At 33.0% G+C, this 24,974-nt stretch overlaps 1 protein-coding gene across 2 annotated transcripts in view; it reads right to left on the reverse strand.

Moving 5' to 3' along the window:
* Positions 1 to 14,183, reverse strand: part of LOC145334873 (uncharacterized) — a 44,370-nt gene extending 30,187 nt beyond the window's left edge. Inside the window, exons 1-2 of one of the 2 annotated variants that reach the window (XM_080180481.1) lie at positions 13,825 to 14,183; positions 10,503 to 10,586 (exon numbers count right to left, since the gene is read on the reverse strand). In XM_080180481.1, coding sequence (XP_080036607.1) covers positions 10,503 to 10,586 — 84 coding nt within the window. In that variant the 5' untranslated portion in view covers positions 13,825 to 14,183. The remainder of the gene's footprint in view (positions 1 to 10,502; positions 10,587 to 13,824) is intronic. The other variant, XM_080180482.1, reaches the window with a different exon arrangement.
* Positions 14,184 to 24,974: the final 10,791 nt, after the last annotated feature.

Below are 24,974 nucleotides of genomic sequence, written 5' to 3' on the forward strand. Positions count from 1 at the left end.
ACGTCCATTTTAAACATGCTGATTTTTTTTCTTTTTATGCATTAAATTTTTGTATGTTATTATCCTCTTCATCTGATTTTTGGAATACTGACTCTTAACACAAGCGAAGCAACTCTATAATCAAGTCATAAGAATGTATATATGTACTTAAACAGTATCCTGTACTTAAGAAGTTTTACAAAAAATTTACTTACAATTTTGTTTAGACTTATGCATTAATATTCTGCATATTCAGTGTTAATGTTCTACAGTTTCAGAACTTCGCTTTTATAGATGCTGTCATCCTTCCTTTTTGCTGTTTTTGGTGATAACTATCTTAACCCAGTGTGTTATCCCTTCTTCTTCATTCATGATTATATTTCTTATTATGTTATCACCCTTTTCATAATGAGGGGGGGGGGGAATATAAAGGATTACAATTTCCCCTCTCATGAAAGTCTGTTTCAGCTGTTCTTAAAGTTGCTTTAAATCAAAGTGTAACACTAGAGTTTCTTCTTTAATATTAATATTAACAAACTTTAAATTATGACTTTAGAAATTATGTCTTATTATTATAGAAAACCAGGGAGGGAGGGGACACTGTTATTTACACTAGTCCCAAAGTTTTATAATAACGTTTTCTTATTAGTTGGCTTAACAATTTTAGTGACTTTTGTTGAATTTCGATTGGTTGTTTCATTAAATTAAGTGATTTTGTAAATTTGTTTATCATCATTTGGGATGTACATCAGATTATAGACCATTGTTTTATCTCTTTAGAATAATAACAAAAATTAACTAGGAAAATAATTTCCAAGTGTAGCCCATAAACATGAACATTTGAAATTTCTCTTAACAAAGTTGAGCTCTATCTCAGCATGATAAACTACCTCCAATCTAATCTATCTATAGTAATCTATGGTTAAGCCCTCTCCCTTTTCTTATGATGATAATGAAAGGATTACCCCCCCCCCCCCCCATCTCATGAAAGTCAATATATATTAACATATGGAAGATATATTATTGTTTATATAGATCATATTTCAGTATTATTTATCAAAAATAATTGGTACAGTTTTTTACCCGCATTTTTGTCTTTTTTTTACTTTTGGTCGTTTTGACTTTAAAAAGGCGTTTGTCATGAAATTTAATTTTTATTAGATTTCCAAAAACATTTATCTGACTACCTATACATAAACTAAAAGTGTGAGTAGGCTGAATGCACTGGTCCATAAACAGGAGCAATTCACTAGATTGTAGAGTCATGACTTCCAGATAAAGATTCTTCAATCAAAGGGTTGCTTGTCTGTTGTATGTTACTTAACTTAATATCACATCCCATTACAAGAGATAATACTCTGGTTTCTCACTTGAAATCTAAGGAGAATCGCGCCTAAACGAAGTAATTAACTAAGTAGTCTATTTATCTACTCATCTATCTATCTACTTTTCTATCTATCTACTTATCTTTTTATCTACTCACCTATTTATCTACTTATCTATCTATCTACTTATCTGTCTATCTACATATCTATCTATCTATATTTATTTAACTATCTATTCATCTACCTATCTACTGATCAGTTTATCTATTTAACTATCTATCTTTCTACTTATCTATCTACGTATCAATCTATATATCTACTTATATATCTATCTACTCATCTATTTTACTGTCTATCTACTTATCTATCTATCTAATTATGTATCTAATGTGTATGTATAACCTTAGTGTTGGCAAACCATCTAATCCTATATTTCTCTCACCCACGGCTATTGTCCATGCCAAATTAATAGACAAATAACTTTTAGAAGATGCAACATTATGTTTAATGTTAAAAATTTAACCTAAAATTTTGATTTTCATATGATGAGGGGAGGGGAACTCTTTCTTTTTTGGGGGGGTTGGGGGAGGGGATTTTTTCTGGGTCTATTTTTCTGTGTTTGATTTCTTTCCTCTACAATAGCCTAAAACATGCTTTTACCAATGCTAGGCTTTGCTAAAAAATGTAGACTAACAATGTTCCAATGGTTTCCGAGATCTTACAGGACAACCATGCAAACAACTACTTTAGTATATAGGATATTCCAAATTATTTTAATAATAATAAATAAAACGGAATACTCTAGAAAATAACTCTAATGTCCTACTCTCATGACCCTATCTTGTAGGACAAGAAAATAGGAGGAGAAATATTCTTTTAATTGGGGATTATGTGTCATTAGTTATTCCTTTACACAATTATTATGTCAGTATCCCATATGAAAGTAACAGGATGTCTGTGTGTTTGTCTGTCTGTTTGCAACGGAGGATCTCGCTAATCATTAACATTGGGGGTCGTTGCTAGTAAATATAAAAGCAATTGAAATTATCATAATATTGTGTGAAAAAAAACTAAAGGTTTTAAATATTATTGAGAGTTATTTTTGTTGTTGTTATATTACTTACGATTATAGCTTTTGTAGCTTTTTAAGTGGTTTTCCACCTTATATCGAAATTGATTGAAAATAGGTATTTTCTCTGGCTAGGCATAAAAAAGAAAACTTATAATAATTTAAATTTATTTTTAGATTAAAACAGTATTTTAAAATACAAAGGATCAAAAATAATTTATTCATGAAAATGTTTGTTTGTTATATCTTGTATAAAAAATGAATATATTATTACTTGGATGTTGCACCAGATTTTCATGTTCTCTAATAAATTGAAACTCGTAGCTTTCTACATTACGATTCCCATCTTTACACCATCGACTCCCATCCTACTGGATGAATGAAATGACCAATAAATCGACTATAATTTTTCCCCTGTCATAATATCCACGTATATTGTATATCCATTGTATAAAAGAGTAATGTTTACCTATACTTTAGTTACATGTTTACATTTACACTTTATGTAAAACAACACTCTAGTTGGCTGGGTGTAACACTATACAGTCAATCAGGGGCGAGTTCAGAGGTGGATTCTTAAAAAACTTTTTGGCTCGCTGGCTCACTAAAATCAGTTGGGCTCGCTTAAAATATTTGTGAAAAATCCTCCAAAATCGCATAAAAAATCTTTTATGATTTTATTTAATTTTTGTAGTTTTTTTATGCGATTTTGGAGGATTTTTCAAAAAAAAATTTTTAGCGAGTCTCACTGATTTGTGTAAGCCAGTGAGCCAAAAAGTTTTTTTAAGAATCAACCTCAGAACCATTTTAGCAGGGTAGTGCGCGAAGCGACAAAAATATTTTACATTAATCTTTGGACGATGACACCCCCATAAACCTTCTAAATCAAGAGGGGTGTATATTAATGATAAAAGTAAACTTTTATTATGTAGAGGGTTTAAATATCCATGGAATCTTGACTAGGTAAATAGTAATACTCCCCCTTATTAACCAAGAGGTTTGCACATCTACCAATACTAGAAAATTTGCACGTCCCTAAGTAGGAGGTAGCTTTCATAAAACTATCTAATAATAGGTTAGTTTTTAAGTAGTTCAGCAATAGTAATTCTTTTTATGCTTATGGTTTCTAGGTTATTTAAAAAGTATTTTGTTGGAGGTGTTGTACACAACAGTTACAGATCTATAGTATAGATGTACATACAAACAACTACCTTCCTTCATTTTTCAAAGACCTCTTTCGTCTGCTTCTAAATATTTTTCTGCTACTTAGCTGTGTAATATAAGCGATACCATTTTGGTTGATTTTCAGTGACCCAATAGAAAGGTTGCACAAGACGGTATTTAACCCTTTCTCCCTCTAGTGTTTTACTCTAATTTGTACCAATGTACACCTTTCTATGGATAAATCCCCTAGAGGCTGCAGGCGAGGCCAATAGTGGATTAATAATTCTAAAGAAACAAAATAAATGTATAGTATAGAATGGTATGTACAGAATAAACAAGGATGATAACATCCATTAAAAGCAAAGCTGGAAAACATGAAAAGTAAGTTACAGAGTAGTTTCTTATAGGTTATAGGAATCTTCATACAAAATTTCAGTCAACTATCTTTAAAAGAAGTAAAGGAAAGTCTCAGGATGATTTAAAGTAGATAGTAGCTGCTCATTGGTCAAAAATTTATGGACAGACAATGTGAGTTATAGAGTAGCCTTGCTACTTATAAACAACTAGTGGTAAAATATACCAAAACATTATCCGCGGAAAAAGGCAAAAACATTAAAAAGATTTCTACCCATAAATCAATGTCGAGAGAAAAAAAAGTTAATCCATTTCTGCTGGCTTTGCGTAGCGCAGCTACTTTAAAATTATAACCCTTGATAAATCTGATTTGAATAGCGTTATGCCCTTCCCCCCCCCCCACCAGAGTCTAGGTGTAGGGGGAAAACTACCAACATACCCCCTCCCCCCCTATATTACAATTTATTTAATGCTATATAGTCGACATAACCTATTGTAATTACTTTATGACCTTCTGTTAAAATAAGTTAGAGACATACATTACTAAAACACTTTCATATAAAGACACACAAACCTACAGACAATTATTTAAGAGTAGATTTGCTACTATAACTATTTTACGAGGTTTTAATATTTTATATTTCGCTGTTTTGTATAAGAATATGCTAGTATCATTTCTATTTCTCTGTTTCTATTTTATTTTTTTACATTCATAAATTGTAATACATACAGATGAAAAGAAATGTTTGTGGTTCGTACATTTTCTTGACTCTGCAATGTTTTGAATTTGCAAAGGTTTTGGAAGATTTTCTGAACTCTGCTCTGGGCAGGAATAGCTGAAGTAGAATTAATTAAATCTAATTCTAAACTTCAGCTAATTCAAATACTTCTTTCTGTTTCTTTTTCTTGACTCTCTCTCTCTCTCTCTCTCTCTCTCTCTCTCTCTCTCTCTCTCTCTTTTCTTATTTTCTATCTTTTTTATTCTAACTGTCTATCTATCTATCTTTTTTTGTTTGTTTAAAACGTTTGAAAAAGATTTTAAAATATTTTTAGATCAATTTATAATCAATAAATAAAATAAAAATTAGTTAATTTCATTAAATAATTATCGATTTTATTAAATTAGGGGAAAATATTATAATTCAAAATATAAAAATCAGAAATATTTTTTGCTTTTAATCTTATAATTTGTGTATTCTTGACATCAAAATAACATTTGATAGCAACGCATTAAATTTAACTACATTCTCTAATTGAATCATCCCATTGTAAATGCAGGGATCTTAATGGATAAGACAATGGATAAACAATTTGTATACCTTACCATTGCAGATAAACAAAATTATACCTACTGTAGATTGAATTGGTCTAAAAGCATTAAATCATTCAGTTATTAACGAAACAAGCAAGATTCACTAAAAGTACCCAAAGCTTTTGAATCATTTTGAATAAAAACATGGTTATAAAACTTTGGGTACTCGTGTAATTAAGTAAAATGTCACCCCCCCCCCCTCCCTGATCAAATAAGCATGTATTACGTCCGTTCATGAGGTATTACTGTACAAACAATTATTCTTTTAGTAAATTCGATGATAATAGACTATAATCTAATCTATCTATCTGTTTATCTATTTTTATTTGTTTAATGATGAGTATATTATGTTATAATGAGTATAGATATGGCCCAGGGGACCTATAACAACAAAAAATATTGTGACCTCCCCCTCCCCTTTTCCCTCTATTAAAAAACCATGAACAAGGAGGGAAAATTCCCTCCCCCCCCCTCATTGAGTAATGTATACCAGTTTGTTATGTTTCTACAATCTATAATACAAAGTAGAATGATGTCTATCCGTCCCTTAAGATCTCGATAACCACTGAACCGATCGAATTCTACTCTTCAGGGAATATACCTACTGGTCCTGTGGTGGTTTTAGGCTATTTTTTGGGGGGGGTTGGATACCCCCAACCCCCTCAAAAATGAACCCCCCCTTTTTTAAATTACTTAAAATTAGTGGTGGAGTGGGGGCTTTTCATCAGGTACTCTTTTTTTTTTTATTATTTAAAATTTGTGGGGGCATCTCCAGAGGTAATTTTTTTTTCTTTAATTACCTCTTGGGAAAACACCTATAGGCTAGGGGCGAAGTCGCTAGTATCTTAAATAGAAAAAAATATAAACAAAATTTTCTACTAAAAATCTCTAAGTCCAGTAAAATTTTGTAAACGGAAGCTTATTCTTTTAAGTCAGAGCATGTTTTAGGCTATTTTCTTATGTTAAAGCACCAGATTTTAAAGAAATTTATGATATGTTAGTAAATGTAAAGCTTTAAAATCAATCTTCTAAATGTTTTTATGTTAATGTTATAATTTATTATGTTTTATTTTAATACTTTTTTGAGGAGGGGGGGGGGGGTAGTGAGATTTCTACTGTAATGTAGGAACTCCCCCGACGTTTTATTTCCCTTCGATTCCCACCCTACTTATCTCTATTCATTTCAAGGTTTTGAACTTAAAAGTAACTAAATGACGATGCATTTGCCGCGGATACTAAAATCTAATTTGACCTGGGCCAACAAAATAGTGATTAAGTTTAATGCTTTTATTTTATTATTAGATGGAAAAGTGTGTAAAAAACTATATAATTTGAATCTCAGAACCGGTCTTAATCCAGTGGATATTAATCGACTAGAAGCTATACTGGTATAGTTATTTATCGCATCGTATTATAAAAAGCTTTAAAAATGTACAATTATAAGATGAAAACTATTTTTCTAGCCTCGAGATGCCTGGATATAATACGATGTTATACATAATTTTTCAGTACGGCTCATAACCATATAGAAAACATATTATAATCTAACGATAGCAAGCTTGCTTATATTTAGTATTTAATTCCCAAAAGAATAACATTATTTTGGTGATGAGACTATTTTTCTGATATTCCATCCTTCAGATTTATTTTTCAAAATGCCTTTCCGGGGTTTTTTGGTCCATTTGGTTAGCGAGTTCCACCATACAAACAAAATTTGAATTTCACGTTGTAATTTCGAGCCATAAAGAAAATAATCCTTGAAGTTTTCTTTAATCATAGATTTCAGATTTCACGATATGTTATTTAATATATCAATAGAAATTTAATTTTTGATATCAGAAAAAGAAAGTTTTATTTAGTTTTTTTTTACGGCCAGTAAAAGGGACAGTGGAAAGTGTATTGTGTGACGTCAAATAAATAAGTCTAAATTTAAAGGATTAGAAGAGAAGTGGGAATGAAAATCCATAAATAGAAATATTTTATCTGCAATTTTATCTGAAATTTAAGTTTCCTAAAAACAAGTTAATTTTGCCGCGCTACTATAGACGTATTTTCGAGAACTTTTATATTTCCATTTATCCTAAGACATATGTATTATGTATAAGTTTAACTTTTGAGTAAAGTTTAAATTAAATTGATGTTAAGTAACTGAGATAAGATTTTAAAAAGATATTTGTCTATAAAATTAAGTCTATTAAGGAGTGGAAAACATCTAATGTTCATAAGTAACGGTTAGCTCTTTTCGTTTATTTAGGCATGTTAGAATTGTCCTATTGCTTTTAAACTTTGCTTGGTGATTCCTGTAGCAGTTGATTATGGTTTAGAAAGCGTAGCAAATATATAATTATTATCAGAAAGTCAGTACATTTGTTAAAAATTTGTCGATTTTTTTTGTATAATATAACTATTCAATTCATCTGATTTTTGTAATAATGTCCTTTTACTGCAGTCTGTATTTACGCAATTTTGCAACATATTTATGTACAATTTCGTTTATACTTACAAATCAATGTTTCCTATTTAGTTATTACACTCTACAAGAGTTATTGTTCGTTTGTCCTTCCTGATTTTATAGGTTCGCTTTTATGGATTTTGACATCCTTGTAAAATTAAAAATCCTTTAAATTAAATTTTATATGGCGTTGCTACAAAAGACCAACACCTACAAAATATTATATAATATAATATATATATTTAGTTTTACATTGAAATCTGAAGAGAACAAACATGGTCAAAACAATTTCAAATGTCTGAATAAACATATGACGTCTATATTTTGTTTGTGAGCTAACCTCTTATATTAAGATTATTATTAATAATATATGATTACTAGAGTATTAAGATTATAATTTAGTACAAATCAGCATTGCAATATGTTACATATTATAATACTAATCAGTTAGGACATGGAATATTATTATAAGAAGGTTATAAACATTTAGGTGAAAGGTGGAACAAAAATAGACTAAGTTAAATTTAACCTATTTGAAGCTTTCCTATAATAACAAACGCAATCATACTAGTGGTTACCGAGAAATTAGCGGACAAACAAAAAATATAACCTTACAACTTAATTCATATACTAGAATTCTCTTGTGGAGATTTATTTTGGAATGGTGGTACCCTCCCTCCAAAATAATTTTAAACCTTCCCGGGACCTATTAGAAGCTACCCTGTAAAGGATAACCATATCGGTACTTTGGTTAGCGAGATCCTTCGGTACAAACATACAGACAAACAGATAGACAGATAGACATCATGTTACTTTATTATAAGGATATCTTTATGTAGAATTAAAATGTTGATATTGCAAGTAAGGACTATAGGATGGTATTGATAGGTTTCTTCAATATAAATTAAATAGGGAATATATACAAGCAGGGAGAAATCTAGGTATTTTTATTTTGGTATCCAAAGTTTTATAATCATGCTTTCTCAATCTCAGACTTTGGATACTTTAATTGAAACTTAAGTGGTTTGTTAAAACGGGGGAGGGGCAGTGGAGCAGATGAAAATAAATTTAATTTAATGAGAGTGGGGGTTGGTATTTTTCATTCTTAAGACTTATCCATGCGGGGGAGCACTAACCCTGCAGGGCCTATACCTACGGTGCTCTAATATTTTGGGCTTCCAAGTACCCTAACCTAACCTTAAGTAATAAACAAACGAACAAAAAACAGCCACCCCCCCACCCATATTTCAAATTCATTTCAAAATAAGGGGCTGCAGATGTTATCAGTGCTCAATAGGGTACCTTGCGTAATAGCGCTAGTATCTCCAACTGTAATACAATGGTAATACCCTAGTTATAGAGTAGCTACACTTTTTATATGCGGAAAAAAAAACAATATAAAGCAACGTAGTAGACAAAATATAGGCCCATACAGTATTGGGTAAAAATAGAAGTAAAACATTTTTGGTCCGACATAATCCTTTTAAAAGATCTTTGGGCGACACAAACCCCACCCCTCCACCCCTTCTTATTTTACTTCAACTAATTGTATTTCCAGCCCCTGCAGTTAACAAGTAGTTAACCTAACATTAGAAATTGTTTTTATTTTCTTTTTCATGTAGCTAAATAGATGTCTGTCTGTCTATCTGGGTATATCTATCTAACACATAATCTGTATGTCAATCAAAAGATCTACTTTTCTTCTAATTTGTCTATCGCTCTTTTATCTAGCTATCTATCTATCTGTGTGTATACCTTCAATAACTATAATGTCTGCATCATACTTGTCTGATGGTTGTTCTTATAACTATCTATTTATTTATCTACCTATCTATCTATCTATTCATCTACCTATCTATGTATCTATCTATATACCTTTAATAACTCTAATGACTGCATCATACTTGTCTGATAGTTGTTCCTATCTATCTATCTATCTATCTAACAACCTATCTATCTAAGTGTATACCTTTAATAACTCTAATGACTGAATCAAGCTTGTCTGATGGTTGTTCTTATAACTATCTATCTATTTATCTACTTATCTATCTATCTATTCATCTACCTATCTATGTATCTATCTATATACTTTTAATAACTCTAATGACTGCATCATGCTTGTCTGATAGTTGTTCCTAAATATCTATCTATGTATCTACCTAACTATCTATCTATGTATCTACCTAACTATCTATATATGTATCTACCTAACTATCTATCTATGTATCTACCTAACTATCTATCTATGTATCTGTATACCTTTAATAACTCTAATGACTGCATCATACTTGTCTGATAGTTGTTCCTATATACCTATCTTTCTATGTAACAACCTATCTATCTATCTATCTATTTATCTATCTATCTATCTAAGTGTATACCTTTAATAAAGCTAATGACTGCATCATACTTGTCTGATAGTTGTTCCTATATACCTATCTTTCTATGTAACAACCTATCTATCTATCTATGTATCTACCTAACTATCTATATATGTATCTACCTAACTATCTATCTATGTATCTACCTAACTATCTATCTATGTATCTGTATACCTTTAATAACTCTAATGACTGCATCATACTTGTCTGATAGTTGTTCCTATATACCTATCTTTCTATGTAACAACCTATCTATCTATCTATCTATTTATCTATCTATCTATCTAAGTGTATACCTTTAATAAAGCTAATGACTGCATCATACTTGTCTGATAGTTGTTCCTATATACCTATCTTTCTATGTAACAACCTATCTATCTATCTATGTATCTACCTAACTATCTATATATGTATCTACCTAACTATCTATCTATGTATCTACCTATCTATGTATCTATCTATATACCTTTAATAACTCTAACGACTGCATCATACTTGTCTGATAGTTGTTCCATTTTAAACAGAATTGGTGGGTCTCTTCCTCCATCATCTAAATACAAAATAGCATTAGTAGCGAAGCTACTCTTTAATCCTTCTATTAAGTTATAGTGTCTATAGGTATTACATTTTTTTAATAGGAAAAAAATAATACAATCTAGAAACTAGAAACTAAATACTAGTGTTTACAAACTAGGATAACAACATCACTAAAATCTATAAAAAAATTTAGCAATATAAAGAAAAGTCAAACAAAAAGATTGACAATTAAGTTGTATAGTTGAAGCAAAAAAGTGCAAAAAATTATCTTCAGAAATTTTGTTTAGAAGTGGAGAAAACTTTAAGCAGTCGGACAAAGAGAGTTGAAGAGTAGAATCGCTACTATATACTAATAATAAAAAGTAAAAGATTAAGTGTAAGGGTTATTTTTGTTTTTTATAATTGGGGGTATAATTATTTATCTTTCATTATAACATATCTATAATACAAAGTATTACGATGTCTGTCTGTCTGAAGCTTAAGATCTCAGTAACCACTGAACCGATTAGGCTCTACTCTTCAGGGAGTATACCTACTGATCATGTGATGGTTTTAAGCTATTTTCTTGGGGGGTGGGACACCAACATTCCCCCCAAAAAATGAAAAATATCCCCTACTCTAAAAAACTTTTTTCTTTTAAACTAAAATTAAAAAAGGGGGGTCGACTACACCCCCCTCCCCCCAAAAAAATTTCCTTCCAAAAATTTGTTTTTTTCTTTTTAGATTTAAATAACACAAAAATAGATTGAACAAACCTCTTTGGGCAAAGCCCCTAGAGGCTAGGGGCGAAGCCGCTAGTATCATATAAGATACCTGATTAATGTGGGGTTTTAAACTAGTTTTGAAACAACTACAAAATTCTTTAATTTCCACCTTTTTGGTGCAACCTCCATGGATAAAACAATCTATATATACTCAAGAAAACTTTGCAGACCAAAAATATTGGGAAAAAATCTTCCAATCTTTTTACTCTTCACTATATTGTATATCCAACAAGGATGACAACATTTATAGTATCAAAGCTCAATAATGCAGACTGCCAAACGAACGTTAACAAATATAGGGTAACACTGCTTTTAACAGTACATATATTTTTTTAAAATCAGAACAAAAATTTGGTATTTTTAAACCGCGAAAAAAGCTTAAATTTAGAATATTAATCGACGTACTTTTGAATTTAGACTTGATTATAAAGATGCTATACTTATTGTATTGTGCCTTAGCTTCTTAGAAATCAATATTCCAAACAAATTGAATAATAAAACCATAAAAAGATTTAGAGTTGATTTAGAAAGTATTTAAAAATCAACACGTTTCATATTTAAAAATAAATTTTCTGGTGATGATTATGGAGTAATTACACTTACTAAACTATACAGGAATCACATAGAAAAGTTTTAAATCGATAGGACAATTTTAATAATGAGAAAATGTGGCAAAATGAAGCTCATAAAAGTTTTTCTTTAGATCCCACTTCTAATGTCTCTGAAAAAATGTTCAAAAATAGAAAAATATTTTGAATGAAACATCTCCCATGAAAATAATAATAATAATATAGAAACCTTACTCTTCTATTATTTCTAGGATAAGAAATGTTTTCGAGAAAATTATTTCATTTTTTTTTGTTATTTAAAATATTGCCTAGTTGCTCTAGGAATAACCATTACTAAAATGAAGAAAATAGGATATTTCTTTAACTGGCAAAAGTCAAGTTTTAAAATGGACATTTAAAAAGATTTTCTATGCTTTAAGATATTACAAATAATTAAACTTAATGCATGCCTAACTTTAGGTTAGAGCTATGTGTGATAGACTTATGAAAAACGCCAAAATGTAGTAGAAAAGCGGTACCAGTATGGCTTTAAACCCCTTAAATATCCGCTCGATTAAAACTGGTTCTTAGCCTAACCTTAAAATCTTGTATTGTATCGTATTATAGACAATTTTCTGGGAATAGTGAAATAAAAATCATATTATTAATACCAGTTTTTTGTTTTTCCCGGAAAGCTGTCTCTAATACGATGCGATAAATAACTATTCTGAAGAAAATATATTTTATGAAATTATTTTCATGAAATCTATCTTGTATATGCTGACTCTATCATGAAGGAATAAAATTATTATCCCCCCCCCTGGCCCTCCCTCATAACAGTAGGGAATAACATATTGATACACTCCCCCAACACTGACCCCCCACAGACATGAACATGGTTCAAGGGGGGGGGGGGTGTCCACTCCCATCCCATTGACCCCCCGCGGACAATAACATCGGGGGTTCATCACAATATAAAATTAGAAAAAAAAAATATTCTGAGAGAATGGATTTATTATTACTTGGATCTTACACCAGATTATAATGTAATCTTATAAAGTGAAACTTTTAGCTGGCTAAACTAACGATTCCCCCATTCCGCCTTTACCAACTCCCCTCCTAATAAATGAACTAACTGACCAATAACGATGTCCATTTTAGCAAGCTAAATTGACGACAATTTTTCCCCTGTCATAGTATCCACGTTTATTCTACATATATTTCTGAGAGTATTATCTACTTGATGATTAGATATTTTTACATTGAGAAATGCGCATAAGAAAAAAAGTTATTCGGTGAAAATTATGATATAAACTTTATTTCATAACGAAATGGTTCTCAAAACGTAAATAAATTGAAGAATAAGCCCATTCATTTGGTTCCCTGTAATTTTATTTACGTATATGTGGACAAGTGTCTAAAAATCAGAATAGAAACATTTATTACTTAATAGGGTACAAATAACCAAATCAATAAAAAATAAAAAAGGACAATTTTTTAAAAAAGAAATAGTTATAAGCCAAATAGAGAAAAAGAAAAACAAACTTACAATAATACAATTGATGATGACTGTTAAAAGTATAATAGTTTTCTAAGAGCTTAAAAACATATGAACAGAGAGACAGATTTATTGTTGAATAAAGATAATAGATAGAAACTTAAAAAGTCTTTATAAATTACAAAAAAGGCATATTTTAGGGCGCAGTCCTAAAATTCCTTCAAAAAGCATATCCAGCACAGAAGAACTCGCCCTGATTTTTAAAGGAATGTAAAAAAAGGAGAAGAGGTTTTTTTTTTCTTATACCTACACCCTACGGGCCCTTGACCCTGCGAAGCCTTTACCTGTGGTTTCATGAATATTCGGGATACCTTATACATGTATAACCTTAACTTAGATAAAATACAAATAAAATAATAATAGAATTTAAAAAATACTTACTGTAACTTCAACTTAGAGAAAGGGTAGCACCCCCTCCCTCACCTTTCCTCCCCCTGCAGTTTCCAGTTGTGTTTATTTTCTGCTTTTTTATTCACAGTTTAGATTTTCTGATCTCACTGGCGCATTTGACTCTGTACACTTCACTGTTTTGCTTTGTCACACTTTATTATTAAATACAATTTTTTATATGTATACAAAATATTATAACAAATATATATAAATACTATGTTTCTGAAAGCTTATAAGGCTACTGGTAATTATCATGTGTTTGTTTTTGTTTAGGTAGCGCAGCTACTCTATTTCATGCGGGTTTTAGTGTGTTTCTGCTGTCAGCAGAGGGAGGGGGTTAGAGACAGACTGGAGTTCTGTGAGTTCACATGGCTAAACAAGGATAGCAGCATCAGGAGTAAAGTGTTCACAAAATCAAGTAAAACATATTTAAATATAAAAATAGTAATTATATATACAGATACATTAAATGATCAAAACAGTTTTTTGCCCCGTCTTAAAGCTAAGGTATTATAGTCATGAATCTAGTAAGTTATACATTTTTGCTAATTTATTTCGGTATCAGTATTGTAGAAACATCGAAGGGATACATGATCTAAGACAGAAGAAGAGAGAAAAAGAGAGTGAGAGTGACAGAGAGAGAGATAGGGAGTAAGAGAGAAGAGAGAGAGAAAGAGAGTATGAGAGTAAGAAATAAGTATACAATATACATGGTACGTCGAACTTTATCTGAGATTTGGTGGAACAAAAAATTGATATTTTTAGTTTGGTAAGAAAGTAGAAGAGAAAAAATGTCTCTAAATTGCTTTTGCATGTAATGATCTTGGTGAAGATTCTTTTAAAAATACAAACTATTGAGCCTAATCTTTTACTTTTAACCCTGAATCATTTCTTTTCTTACCTAATGTAAGAAACATAAAAAATATGTTTCAAAGTTTTAAAACTATTTTTGATCCACCAAAAAGAAACCCTTAAACATACATAGAAATTTTACAGAGGAGGGTGGTGGGGGGGTGGGGTGAGGATTGAAATAGCCCGGTAGCCCGTAGTCCAGTAGTCCGAAGGGAGGGAGAGGGCAGATAGAAATAGATTTTGATGGCAAAAGGTGAAGGGAAAAGGGATTCTCTAAATCTACACACCAAGGTTAATATTCTAAAAGGAAGAAATATTAAATTCAAATTTAGGCAAAGTAAGGAATAGATATGCAGTGTGTTTTTTTATGAGAACTCTTTTGAAATGGTCTTAATAAACGAAGAAAATATGCCATTAATCATTCAATTCTGATAATCTAAATAAAAACCTAAAATAAACCTAAGTTAATTACCTCGCTATTTAATATAAATGAGCTACATTCCATTACAGATTGAATGCTTATAGATTAGAGAAACCAAAGGAAAATAATGTTGCCAGAAAATGATATACAGACGGACGGACTGACAGACGAAAATAAGGAGATTTTAAAAACATCTTTGAAAAGTAAAACAAAAATATAATTTTTCAAATATTGTAATAGGTATTTTCATAAATCCACCTAATTTTCTAAAATTTTGAATAAAATCCCTGACAAACATACATAGTAGCAAAGGTGCCTTGTGCGTTCATGTGTGTGTGTGTGTGTGTTTGATAAGGGGGCTGCTACTGATAAGAAATGCGGGGAAATAGAAAGGGAAAATCAACCAAAGGGAAGGGACATGAAAGAGATCCCTTCGAAGGGATGGGACATGAGGGGAACCAGTAAAGAATGGGGAGGATGGGACATGAAAGGGAACGTGTGAAGGGGAGTGGGGAGGAATGTTTTGACCTCTGGAGGCTCGATCTGTGTATTCTCCGACGGCACTGACAAGAGGTTTGGGCTCATGAGATGGCAGGTTTAACACGGCGCTGGCGTTTATACAAAACTTCAAATTTTTACACACAAAAATATAATTTTTTTCTCGTATTTATTCAAAACCGATTATCATCCGGTGTATTAGAACCGGTTCTTATCTATACGAAAAAACTATATCTAGCATTGTAATACATTTAGTCTTTTATACGAAAATAAAAATGTACAATCATAAGATAAAAAACAGTTTTTTTATCCCGTGCCTCCGGCATCATTTGGCTAAAAAATTGGTTTTAATCTTATAATTGTACATTTTATAAAAACGGAAAGCTGTTTATGAAATAATTTTTTCTTGTGGAAATCTTAAATGAAAGTATAGTCCCATTAATTTGATTGTAATTTTAAAAAAAGCATCTCACCTATTTAGCTGCTTCATTGATCAAATTATTTAGCCGTTGATTATCAGATAATTTTGAATTTATTTTTGCTATAACGAAACATCGACTGTTTTTTAAAAACTTTTGATTACTCGCTGACAGAAAGATGGACATACAATTACATTCTTCAGATAATATTTTTCATGATAGAAAAAATAAACAATATTTTATAGAAGCGCGGCAACTCTACAAGTATACTGCAAATAATTGTGTATGCGTATGGACGGACAACCCAACTGAATTTTAAAAATCAGGGAAGTCGTATTTACACCTCCATTTAAATTTTGTGAATTTTAAAATTCAACTAGTTTTTTTATTTTCTGATTTAATACCTTAATATTTAGAAACGCAGCTTTTCTATAAAATTAGGTCGTGGATTTCCATCCGTCCGTCTGTATGTTATTCAGTCACAACTAAGTATGAAAATTATCCCTTATATAGATTAAGTTTGAACCAACCAAACGATCAGAATTTAATAATAATATCCAAAGTTTTTGAGCCAACAAATAAGATAACGGAACTATAACAATTTAAGTACAAGTATAATTTACAGTCTAATGTCCACTTACTTACTGACAGATGAACCTATTATCCTATTATATAGAGTAGTAAGTTTTTTTTGTCTGTTGCGAAGGATCTCGCTTACCACTGAACCGATATGGACCGATAGTACAGCTTCTATACGTCCAAGGCACGTTTTTTGGGTTAGGGTACCTCAGACACCAACCTCACAAGAAAAATCGCTCTGAAAAATACCGCCCTCCAAAATAAAAATTTGTTATTCTTAATACGAAATTGAAATGTTGAGTGTTGACACCCCCCCCCCCCCCCCCCCTCCTTCCATCCATCAAGTGCCCCTAGATTCCTTTAGTGATGGAGGAGTTATTAAGCATTCAAGTTAGACTGACCGACCACTGTATAAACACAGATTTTCTTTGTTATCTGAACATAATAGATTTATCTTAAATAATGTGACAATTTCAATTCTCTCACAGAGGACCAAATATTTTTGGAAAAGTTTTGAATCTAGGATTTATTTTGAGAGCAAAATTTTTTGAAAGGGGGGGGGGCGGCAGAGACAATATATTCTAGATTTTTATATTGTACTAATAAGGCAAATTAAAACAACTCTAAAGTCGTTCAAACTTTTTTTTTTGTTTTTTTTTTGGGGGGGGGGGGGCTTTAAAATTTGAATAAGGGATGAAGATTTACCTATTGTGTAGATTTTGATTATTGATTGAAAAGTAAGTAATCAGTCAATCAAAATACAACTAAATTGCTTTATATTAAAAGTTAACGAATAAGATAATTTGGTTATAAAGCTTAGGACCTAAAGGGTACCAGTGTAATCAACAGATAATCAAAGAAGAAACACTAGAGGGGGAAGGGGTTAAATAACTGTATTTCCCTATCCCAATGACCTAGTGCCGACTCTCAATTGGGTCTTCCATAAGGAAAAAGGATGAATACTCACCCCTTTTTCATTTTAAAATATGACTTCCCCCACATAAAATAATCCGTCTGCTATGAAGTGAAACCACTAGCAGCTTTTTGCATTTTAATCATAACCTATTCTATATATGTAAAAAAAAATTTAATTTTAAATCTATCTTATTATTTTCATTTATCAAAAAAACAAGGATGACAGCATCCATAAGTAGCGAAGCTCAGAAATTATGAATGTATATTATGAATATATTTACAATATACCAGTGTCATCCTATATATTTGATGAAATAGGGAAATGACAAAAACTTCAAAATCACGCAACCTTTCAAGCACGAAAAATGAAAAATCTAGGAATCGATCTAGCACCACAATTTATAAACAAATCTTTATGAAACTTGATGGAAATATGTAGAATATGAGCATATTCAATCCCTAATAATTTTAGCCGCAAATCCTGAATAGGAATTGAGAAAAGAATAGAAAACCTAAAAATCTAGGAATCAATCTAGCACCCCTATTAATATAAAAATCATAATAAAACTAATGTAAAATGTAAATTTAAGCAATCCCTGAAAATTTCAGCCCATCTATAATACAAAGTAGAACGATGTCTGTCTGTCCGTCTGTCCGTCTGACCGTCTGTCCGTCCGTCTGTCTGTCTGTCCCTTAAGATCTCGGTAACCACTGAACCGATCGGATTCTACTCTTCAGGGTATCTACCTATTGGTCCTGTGGTGGTTTTAAGCTATTTTCTCGGGGGGTGGGACACCCCCAACCCCCCCAAAAACCAAAAAATCCCCCCCCATTTTTTTTTTTTTTTTTTTTTTTTTTTTTTTGAAGGAGTTTCCATGGTCCTTTATAGTCTCTCGCAATAATTTTTTTTTATCACCTCTTGGGCAAAGCCCCTAGAGGCTAGGGGCGAAGCCGCTAGTTATCTTAAAAAGGAGTTGAGAAAATCAGAAAAACATAAAAATGTAGGAATCGATCTAGCACCCCAAATAACAGACGGATGGACAAAACAATGTATAGATTAGATGTGCATATGTTATAATGTTAATGTCGTGTGGGTGAGTTGCACCTGGACTGAACAGTCAACTTGTCAACTCAAGGCCAGACTCTTGGTCCTTCACCTCATACCCGTAGTACAGTACATTACAGACAACCAACCCTTTGATTGCACGATCTTTGTCTGGAGATCCTAACTGTGCATGGTAATGAGTTGCGCCTGTTTGGGGCCAAGGCATTCCCCCTACTCTGCATTTTTGTCCTGTGCCGAACAATGCAGGTAGGTACCATTATTAACGTCTTTGGTATGACGCGGATTCGAGTTGCATCCTTCCCAACAGTTTCCTTGACACTTTAATTAGAACCTGTGGGTAATTTACACGTCAAACCTAAGGGTGGAGAGTTAAGGTTTCGTGATTTTTTGGTCACGGTGTTATTGCGACAATTAATGCAACCAAAGCATGAACATGACGCTGTATCAGCAATGACTGAAGCCACATCAAATCCTAGGGACTTTTCAATGCAACCTAGGATCTAACATGACTCCTAGTCGTTGAACTATCAAACGTCACTAATACACTAGTGAGCTACTACACAATGCTAGTCCACAAGGACTTTTCAATCAACCTATGACCTTACAGCGTTTTTCGATTACTAGTGCACCATGCCAAGGACCACCCATGCATACCTGATTTAGGGCTAAGGCTTCCCCCCTACTCTTACTCCAATCTCTAACGCCTGAAAGAGCAGCAGTAGGTACTAATTTTACATCTTTAGTATTGATGCGGTCTGGGGACTCGAACCCGACACCTCCCCAACAGATAGGCGGACGTTAAACCACTGAGCCATATCTGCGGGTTGTGCATATGTTATAAGAATCTTCACTAAAAATTTCAGCTTTCTATCTTTTATAGGAGCCGAGAAAATCACGTTTCCCCCACTTTGTCTCAGACGGACAGACGGACATTTCGAATTATAGAGTAGCTTCGCTACTAATAAGGGGAGGGGAGGGTTTAGTTTTCGACAAGGCACTTTGAGTGGACTTGCCTCAGGAAGGATTGCAAAACTATTCTTTAATTTATGCTCGTTTTTACTGTGGTATCAACTACCAAAACCTATTGCTTTATTTAAATCCTGAATTCAAAAATCAAAAGTTTTTGGTAAGGTGCTATTTCTAACACAGAAGAACTTCCACACACACATGCACACACACATACACACACACACACACACACACACACAAAGATAGTAATAATCTGACTCGGTTCTATTTCCTATACAATTTCCGGCGTATGGACGTTCTTGTTCTAGCAGGGAGGGAGGAGACATTGGGTATTTTATTATATTAGTCCTCAAAGTTTGGTAATTGCGTTTTCTTGTTCGTTGGCTTAATGACTTTAGGGACTTTAATTGAATTATGATTTGTCTGTTTATGAGTTGAACGTCCAAACGTTTCAACCACTTATTGTAATCTACAGATACTTGTGTATCATTTTTGAGGATGTAAATAGATTTATTGGCCATTGTCTTGTTCCTTAAGATCCCTCTGATCCCACACAAAATGTAGAATATGAAAGATTTAGAGAAAACGCTGAATTAATGAAAAACAAGAGTGACAACATCCATGAAGCGAAGCTATGAAAAGGTAACACAAACGAATATGAACATTTGTAATGTGTCAGAGTTGAAAAAGCAGAGTATAAAGTAGAATAAAAAGTGTAAGTAAATTTGTTGCAAAACTGCTTAAATACATGATACTGTTTAATTACATATTTTTAGGACGCTTACAGAGTTGCTTCGTATCTTATTGTATTACGAATCAGGATTTCAACAACAGTTGAAAAGGATTTTTTTTGGTTTAAATGGTTAAAAAGCAACATGTTTTAAATAGACATATGGACTTCCTTGTAACGATAATAGAGTTGCTTCCCAGTTGCGTGTTAAGCACTGTGCCTAAGTGGGGGGGGGGGGGGGGCATTTTAGACAGTTTAACAAATCCCCCCCCCCCTAAATCAAAGTGCCTAAAGTTATCTCATATACCCCCATCAAATTTTTAAAAAAACATGAGATTACCCCTCTCAAACCTTTGAAACCGCTCATTTTACCCCTCTCAAACCTTTGAAACCGCTCATTTTACCCCTCTCTGTATAACAAAGCTTTGACGTCCCTGTGCTAATTTAGTTTAGTTTACAATTAGCTTTTTCAATTTCATGCACCAAGCTATACAGAGTCGGGACAGGTTGTCAAGGCTAAAACATATAACTCCTGCCCTCTTTATTGTTTTACTTTAATGTAATAAGGTTTTTTTGTATGTAGCAGGTTTTGTGCTATTTTCTTCCCTTTCTCTATCCCATCGAATACAAAACACTTAGGTGCTAGGGGCGCAGCCGATAGTATGGTGAAAAGTTTTTAGATGTAATAAGCATATATTTTCCAAAAACTTGAAGTTTTTAAAGTTATTTTAGAAATGTTTGCTCTATACATACAAGAATTTTTTTTAAAAAGGGGAATCACCGTTTTTTCTTCCAATAGTAACTTACATAACCTTCTTTAGGAGGAAAAATACTATAAAAATAATATTCATTGACGAAGCTCGGCAGCTGCAGTCGCTTTCAGCAACATTTTTTTCTTTAAAAGCTGCAGCCGGCCACCAAATTTTGCAAAATTCGCAGCCAGCCGTCAGCTAGTCATAAATTAAATAATCTGTAATATTATTTACAAACTGCAGCCGCCAATTATTTTAGTCATATCGCGGCTAAAGCTACAGCCGTCATTTTTCAAAAAGTCTGCCTAAAATTTTAAAAATTATTTTAACATTTTAAATTTTTTTTGCGTAGTTTCTAGATACAATCTTTCGTGGAAAGTATTCCTACAATTTTAAAGATATTTTATTTTTAGCAAAAATAGCAAAAGTACTTTCGACTCTACTACTCATTAAATTTTAAGTTTTTTTTTGGGGGGGGGGGATTTCGGATAAAATTTAGTATAGTTATTTATCGCATTATATTGTAGACAGATTTTGACTGATAATAACAAATTATAAGAATTAAACCAGTTTTGTCACATAATTTTATGATTATATTTTCATATTCAAGGAAAATTATCTGTAATACATGATTTTTCAGTTTAGCTAAGAACCGGTTCTAATCCAGCGGATATTAATCGGATTTATCTTCCAGATAAAGCCAGGACTAAAACTTTTTAGTAACTAATTATTTTGCTGTTTTTGTTGTTTTAAACGAATATAATTTTAGCACTTCTGATGCTACGTTGGTTAATGGACAGAAAACCAGTCGGAAAATTTCACTAGAGGTGCCATAGGAATGATTTTTTTACGCACACACATACAAACATGTTTCAACAGGGAGGAAGGGGAAATTGGACCGTCTTTTACACTAGTCCCCAAAGTTTTTAAATTTGTTGGCTTAACTACTTTTATTTATGATGTTTTTATAACTTTCAATGTTTTAATCACTAATTGTGATCTACAGAAGATGTAAATCATTGGGGATGTAATAAATTTATCGTCTATTTTCTTCTCCCTTTAAATCCCTGTGTTTCAATGAGCGCAAGAGCAAAGATATGGCCCTGAAAGCCATTAAAAAATCCTAGATCTTTTAAATATCTTGCAGATTACTAACAGAGTTCAATACCATCTAGTGAAGGGCAATGAAATAGCCCTAAACCATCTAAATTTTTAGATTTAATGCGCGGTTCAGTGGTTGGAGAGATATTAAATGACAGGGGCTATGTGAGGCTTACCTAAATTCGATAAAATACTTGGTTTAGTAGCTATTGAAATATTAAGCTTCATGCAAAAAAACATTAATCTTTTTTTTATAATAGGACGATAGACATGTTTGTGTGTACTAGGATGCAGAAAATAGATAGACATGTTTGTGTGTACTAGGATGCAGAAAATAGATAGACACTTTTGTGTGTACTAGGATGCAGAAAAGAGATAGACATGTTTGTGTGTACTAGGATGCAGAAAATAGATAGACATGTTTGTGTGTACTAGGATGCAGAAAATAGATAGACATGTTTGTGTGTACTAGGATGCAGATAATAGATAGACATGTTTGTGTGTACTAGGATGCAGAAAATAGATAGACATGTTTGTGTGTACTAGGATGCAGATAATAGATAGACTTGTTTGTGTGTACTAGGATGCAGAAAATAAGTTTGTCACAAAAATGATTATTATTTACTATGGTTAAAATCTATAGCTAAAAATTTAAAATTAGGATAATAAAATCCTAGCTTTCATAGGCGCGTACTAAGCATTATGTAGCCGAGGGTGGGGGGGGGGGGTTAGGGGGGGAGATTGCAAGGAGTAATTTACCTACCTCAAGATAATAAATATATATGAATAAATAATTCTCATTATTTTCGTCCTGCATGTCCATGTAATTTAAAATGTAAAATCTTTTGAATTTTCTTTTATAAGTCCAGAATAAACTTTAAAGACTGCAGATAGAAAAGTATACATTTTTTTTAATCAGGTCCTTCTGGCTTTCTAAGATTTTTTCAACGATTTATATCCGTAAAAGTAGGCAGTACACATTTGCCTCTTAAACAAGTGGGATGCGTAGTTGGGCGTGTTGGTTATGAATTTTGTGTTCTTAGCAGAAAAAATTAAACTCTTCATAATTTAAATTTGTTTTAACGTATATTTTTAAGGGAAAAATTAGGGCTGCCATCACATCAAAAGAGTCATTAGTAGAGATAGACTATTCTTCCCCCCAAGAGGGTTCTAAGGGGGGGGCGGGTAGTATTTAACGGGCTGATATAACCAGGGGCGTCCAAGCTTTTTATTTTGGGGGGGGTAAATTTTTTTTAAGGGGGGGTAATTCGGTTTTGGGGGGGGGGGTAAAATGGCGCGCGAAGCGCGCCGCAAATTTTTTTTACCCCCCCCAAAATTTTTACTCCGGGGGTAAAATTTGCTTGGGGGGGGGTAATTACCCCCCCTGAAATCTGTTGGCAGGGGTAAAATTTGTTTACCCCCCCGAAAATTTACCCCCGGGGTAAAATTTTTGGGGGGGGTAATTTAAATTTTATAAAAAATTTAGTATTAAAAATGCGCGCGAAGCGCGCAAAAAATTCTTTTGTTAGAGATTTTCTATTTTGGGGGGGGTATTTACCCCCCCAAAATTGTTTGGGGGGGGTAAATACCCCCTCCTTAATGGTTGGGCACCCCCAGAGTAGGGGTAAATTTTAAATGGGGGGGGGTAAAATGAAAAAAATTTTGGGGGTGCCTACGGCATCCCCCCATTTTCGTTTGGGGGGGGTAATCGCCCCATTACCCCCCCCCCTTGGACGCCTATGGATATAACCCTCCCTTACCCAAAAACAAGTATATTTTAGACATATCAAACACTATGTAGGGGGACAAAGTGTCTAAAAAAATCAGCAATGTGACGTCATAAAAATGAGGAATTATCCATATCTTTTTTTTTTTTTTTGGGGGGGGGGGTTCTTTCCCACTTCTCCCTCATTTTTATGACGCCACTATTAATAAAGCTGGGATATCCTTGCTTAAAGCTAATGGCATAGCCACAATTGAAAAATAATGAAGATGTGATAATGGTCCTACCCCAAACGTAAGAGTCCCAAACGTCAGAGTGGACAAACGCAAGAGTCCCAAACGCAAGAGTCCCAAACGTCAGAGTGGACAAACGTCAGAGTGGGACAAACGTCAGAGTGGACAAACGTCAGAGTGGACATTGCTTAAGTAAAACATCAGAGTCTATGCTATTTTAATTATATGACAAAAATGACTCTGGCTGCAGCACTCAGCACCCTGGCCTACCTAGCCGCAGCGCTCGGCCCCCTAGCCTGCCTAGCCGCGGGCGCTCGGCCCCCTAGCCTATAACCTAACCTAACTTAATCATAAAGAAAATGACTCTGGCTGCAGCACTCAGCACCCTGGCCTACCTAGCCGCAGCGCTCGGCCCCCTAGCCTGCCTAGCCGCGGGCGCTCGGCCCCCTAGCCTATAACCTAACCTAACCTAATTATAAAGAAAATATTGTGCTTGTCCAGAGTCATTGTTATGTTATAAAATCGAGACTCATACGTTTTACTTATAAAATGTCCACTCTGACGTTTGTCCCAAAAATCCTGCGTTTGTCCACTCTGACGTTTGTCCCACTCTGACGTTTGTCCCACTCTGACGTTTGGGACTCTTGCGTTTGTCCACTCTGATGTTTTTCCACTCTGACGTTTGGGACTCTTACGTTTGTCGTGGAACCGTGATAATGAGTGGAAGTGTCTGCACACAGTAAAATAATAGTTATTTCTTTCATCGTATTATAAACGGCTCTTCGCGGATATAGAATGTACAATTATAAGATTAAAACCAGTTTTTTCAGCCCCGAGGTGCCGAAGGCACAGGCTAAAAATCTGGTTTTAATCTTATGATTGT

The sequence above is a fragment of the Acartia tonsa genome, chromosome 13 (assembly GCF_053477335.1).
Source record: "Acartia tonsa isolate MP-2025a chromosome 13, ASM5347733v1, whole genome shotgun sequence".
Classification (NCBI taxonomy): Eukaryota; Metazoa; Arthropoda; class Copepoda; order Calanoida; family Acartiidae; genus Acartia; species Acartia tonsa.